The sequence below is a fragment of the Octopus bimaculoides genome, chromosome 9 (assembly GCF_001194135.2).
Source record: "Octopus bimaculoides isolate UCB-OBI-ISO-001 chromosome 9, ASM119413v2, whole genome shotgun sequence".
Classification (NCBI taxonomy): Eukaryota; Metazoa; Mollusca; class Cephalopoda; order Octopoda; family Octopodidae; genus Octopus; species Octopus bimaculoides.
The window spans coordinates 73134396-73138520 of NC_068989.1; the positions used below are offsets into that span (position 1 = coordinate 73134396).

At 36.4% G+C, this 4125-nt stretch overlaps 1 protein-coding gene across 3 annotated transcripts in view; it reads left to right on the forward strand.

Annotated features, from left to right (window-relative positions):
* Positions 1 to 4125, forward strand: part of LOC106882885 (transmembrane protein 47) — a 121609-nt gene that overhangs the window by 94512 nt on the left and 22972 nt on the right. The window contains exon 1 of one of the 3 annotated variants that reach the window (XM_052970759.1): positions 3634 to 3802. The exons of the other annotated variants lie outside the window; for them this stretch is intronic. Coding sequence (XP_052826719.1) covers positions 3734 to 3802 — 69 coding nt within the window. The 5' untranslated portion in view covers positions 3634 to 3733. Of the gene's footprint in view, positions 1 to 3633; positions 3803 to 4125 lie in introns of those variants that run through there. 3 annotated transcript variants of the gene reach the window in all.

The window sequence follows — 4125 nt, forward strand, 5'->3', positions numbered from 1 at the left end:
ATATATATATATATATATATATATACAGTGAGTACACTATATGTGAGTGCATACCAGCACTATATGTGTTATACACTATGTGAGTGCATACCATGTGTATATGTATGGTATGTTTGGATGCAGTCAATATGTATGCGTGTTTTCCCATGTAAATATATCATTATCATCATCATCATCATCATTTTACATCTGTCTTCCACATTAGCATGGGTTGGACAGAGCTGGTAAGCCAAAGAGCTACACTGGGCTCCATTGTCTGTTTTGGCATGGTTTCTATGGCTAGATGCCCTTTCCAATGCCAGCCACTTTACTGAGTGTACTGGGTGTTTTTTATGTGGAGCCAGCACCAGTGCTTGTAGAGTCACCAATTAACTTGCAATACAAAGACCTCTTGGTGGGAGAGGGTGTGGTACTGAGGGAGATGGTTTTGTGCCAGTTGAGAGGTTTAAATATAATAGAGAGATAGAGATAGTTGTCTTACTATAGATAGGATACTTGGCTACCCTTGTAGGAAAAGAAAGGAGAGAAAGAAGCAGAGTTAGAGAGAAAGATAGAGATAGACAGAGTGAGAGAGCGAGCAGAAGGAAAAGGAATAGATTGTGTAGGAGATGCATTGGGACATACCCACAAGATGAGTGTATAAATCACAATTATACAATTCTGTATAAACCAAAATTTAAAAATCTGGACAGCAAGGGAGCCTCACCATGCCTCAAGATTTCTGTAAGCTTAAATACTTTAGTTGATTCTGTCTCTGAATATCAATGAATATCATGCAATATGTATCATATCAGTCTGGTAACGTACATGGCTATTTGGTCGAGAAGTTTGTTTTGTGGCTAAAGAACTTGATTTCAATGTATGGTACCTCAGGCGCTTTATGTAACAGTGTATAAATATCATATTCATTGATATAAATATAAACATAGGTACTTTAGTAGCATATTTGTATATCTTAATAAGACACACACACACATATATTTTTGATATATAAAAGTGACTTTTGTAATATGACTAAGATATTCAAACATCCTACTTAAGTTTCATGAACGGCAGTTATTTGCACTCCTCATCTTTAGTATAAGGTGCAAACAAACTGCCTTTCACGAAACTTAAGTACTACATTTGTATATCTAAAGCTCTACCAGGAGTATTGAGTTTTTCTCTATTTGCTGAGTGTTCACTCAATAAAAGGCATCATCACCATCACCACCACCATCACCACCATCATCATCATTGTCGTCGTCATCGTCATCGTCATCATCATCACCGTCATTTAGTATCCATATATATATATATGTACTTTATATATAGATAGCTACATGCATATTTGTGTGTGTGTGTGTAAGAGTATATTTGTGCATGTATTTGAGGTGGGGATGCATGTATGTTTGTACATATTACATAAAAATGAAATACTCTCCCATCAACCTGTTAGGGTCTGCATACTTTTCCAATGTGGAGGCGCAATAGCCCAGTAGTTAGGGCAGCGGACTCACGGTCATATGATCGCGGTTTCGATTCCCAGACCGGGCGTTGTGAGTGTTTATTGAGAGAAAAACATCTAAAGTTCCATGAGGCTCCGGCAGGGGATGGTGGCGAACCCTGCTGTACTCTTTCACCACAACTTTCTCTCACTCTTTCTTCCTGTTTCTGCTGTACCTGTAATTCAAAGGGTCAGCCTTGTCACACTGTGTCATGCTGAATATCCCCAAGAAGTATGTTAATGGTACACGTGTCTGTGGAGTGCTCAGCCACTTGCATGTTAATTTCACGAGCAGGCTGTTCCACTGATCGGATCAACTGGAACCCTTGACGTCGTAAGCAATGGAGTGCCAACAACAACAACCAATAGATCACAATCTTGAAGAACCTGTGGAATATCTTGTAAAATATAATAATTCTACTGCTTTATAAGTAATCATCATGTTATACAGGAATAAACAAGATATTTTCATTTAATATCAGGTCACTACTGATCTCTCAGATCTATGAGTAAAAGCTTTTTAATAGTAGCCATTCATTCCCCACCAATTTTAAAATTTTTTTGCCATCCCTAGTGTATCTGGGACTGAATTGCTTGATTAATATACCTTTACTTTTTAACGATTGTAGTGTGTGTGATTTAAAGGGAGGTTTTGCCACAACTTCTGTTGGTTGGAATGACCACTTACAGGTTTATACATTAGCTTTACAAAATCTTTCATGTCGCTGGCCACTGAAAAAATATAATATAGAGGCACCCTTGTATGTTCTGTACCCATGCCAAAGCTCACTTACTGTCTTACAGCAACTATATAAAGATACCCTCGTTGTTTTTGGGTATCTATGTAGAAACTCTCTTAGATGGCTCCAAGTGATTTGCATTGTAGCTCTCTCATTGGCTCAGTGCAAATTTACAGAAGGTTCCTCACTGACTTAGAGTGACAGTATAGAAGTTATTTTATGAACTTGGAGCTTCTATGTAAAAGCTCCCTGATTTGCTTCAGAGCAAATGCATAAGGCAGTGATTTTTCAATGGTACACTGAAGTGCATCTAATTGCACTGTTGTGTATTAGTGTGCTACAATGTGCATCTTGGAGTACTGTTGATATGTTAGAATATAATTCAAAACTAGATAATCCATTCTAATAGTTGAGCAACTTAGAAATGGAGTTATTCAATAACTTTGTATGATTAATAAAAACACCAGTTTTGCACCAGTAATTTCTAATTTTCAAAGCAAAATACACCAGCAAATTTTGTCTTAAAGATCTCCAGTGCACTACAAAGTCAAAAAAGGACTACAGAGAAGAAGCCTTTTATGTTGGCCCAGAGCAAATATAAGGGGTTCCCTTACTGGTTCTGAATAATTACAGAGAGGCTCTTTTAGTTGGCCCAGAGCAGCTTCATGGAGGTTCCCTCATTGCGCTTGGAGTAATTGCATAGACATTTCCTTATTGATCCCATCAGTGGCTCAAGCTCCCTTACTGACTTGAAGTGGCTTTATAAGGAGCTTCCTTAGACGACCTTTTGTGGGAATCTGAAATAAATAAGTTACAAGATTCAGCAAAAGTTTGATAAAGACAGAAAAACAAAACATTTTGTAAGTTGGTTGGTTAGTTAGTTAGTGACTGATTTTTTAAACCCTAGGCCTAGCAAGTACATGATCAAAAGCATTTATTCATGTTTTGACCATACCATCTCTTTATATATCCAGAACTACATTGCCCAATGCACCTTTACTGTTTTAAGATAGCAGTGGTTGTTTTGAGGAAATTTAGCTGTTATTTCAGGAAAGTCTAACAATCACATAGAGGCTCCCTGATTCTGTGTCAATGGCCAATGGCAATGGTAACAGTTTGATTAAATATAGGTCAGTCAAAAAAAATGACAGGTTTATCAAAATAAGCTTTACATATTAGTTGTAATCCCAAACCAAAGAAATCGGTTTATACCAACCAACCAACCTAATTTGAACCAAGGTAAAATTAACTAAACATTTATTTCATTGTTTTCTCCTTATTCCACAACCAGAAGGAGTTGTATATCTCTTCTTCAAATATTTTTTCTATGAAAAAGCAAAACAAATAGAATATAGTAAAAAAAAAAAAAAGGTTAAAATTTCAAAAAAAAAGGTTAAAATTTCAAAAAAAAAGAGGTAAAAACCAAACAAGACAAAAAAAAAATTCTTGTTTTGTTCTTATGAAAGAAAATTAAAACAAAAGACATACAACAATAGCTATGAAGTAAATGATGTTTTCAGGGCGTTTACATATACCTAAATGTAACAGGATGGCACCCCACTTACATTGTGCCACAGTAAGTGCAGGAATTTTGTCTTTTGTGTCGTATTCTTTTACTTTGATTCCCTTACAGGCTCTCTTTCTTTATATATGCCTCTCTTACTTTCTCTTTCTCTCTCTCTCTCTATCTCTCATTCTCAGTCTCCCTTTCTATCTCTCTCCCTCTCACTTCTCTTTATATGTGCTCTCTTTAACTCGGTCTCTCTTTATATCTCTCCTCCTTTATCTCTTTTCTTTTCTCTCTCTCTGCCTCTCTCTTTCAGTCTGTCTTTCTCTCATCCCCTCTCTCTCTCTCTCTCTCTCTCTCTCTCTCTCTTTCTTTATATACATACATATATA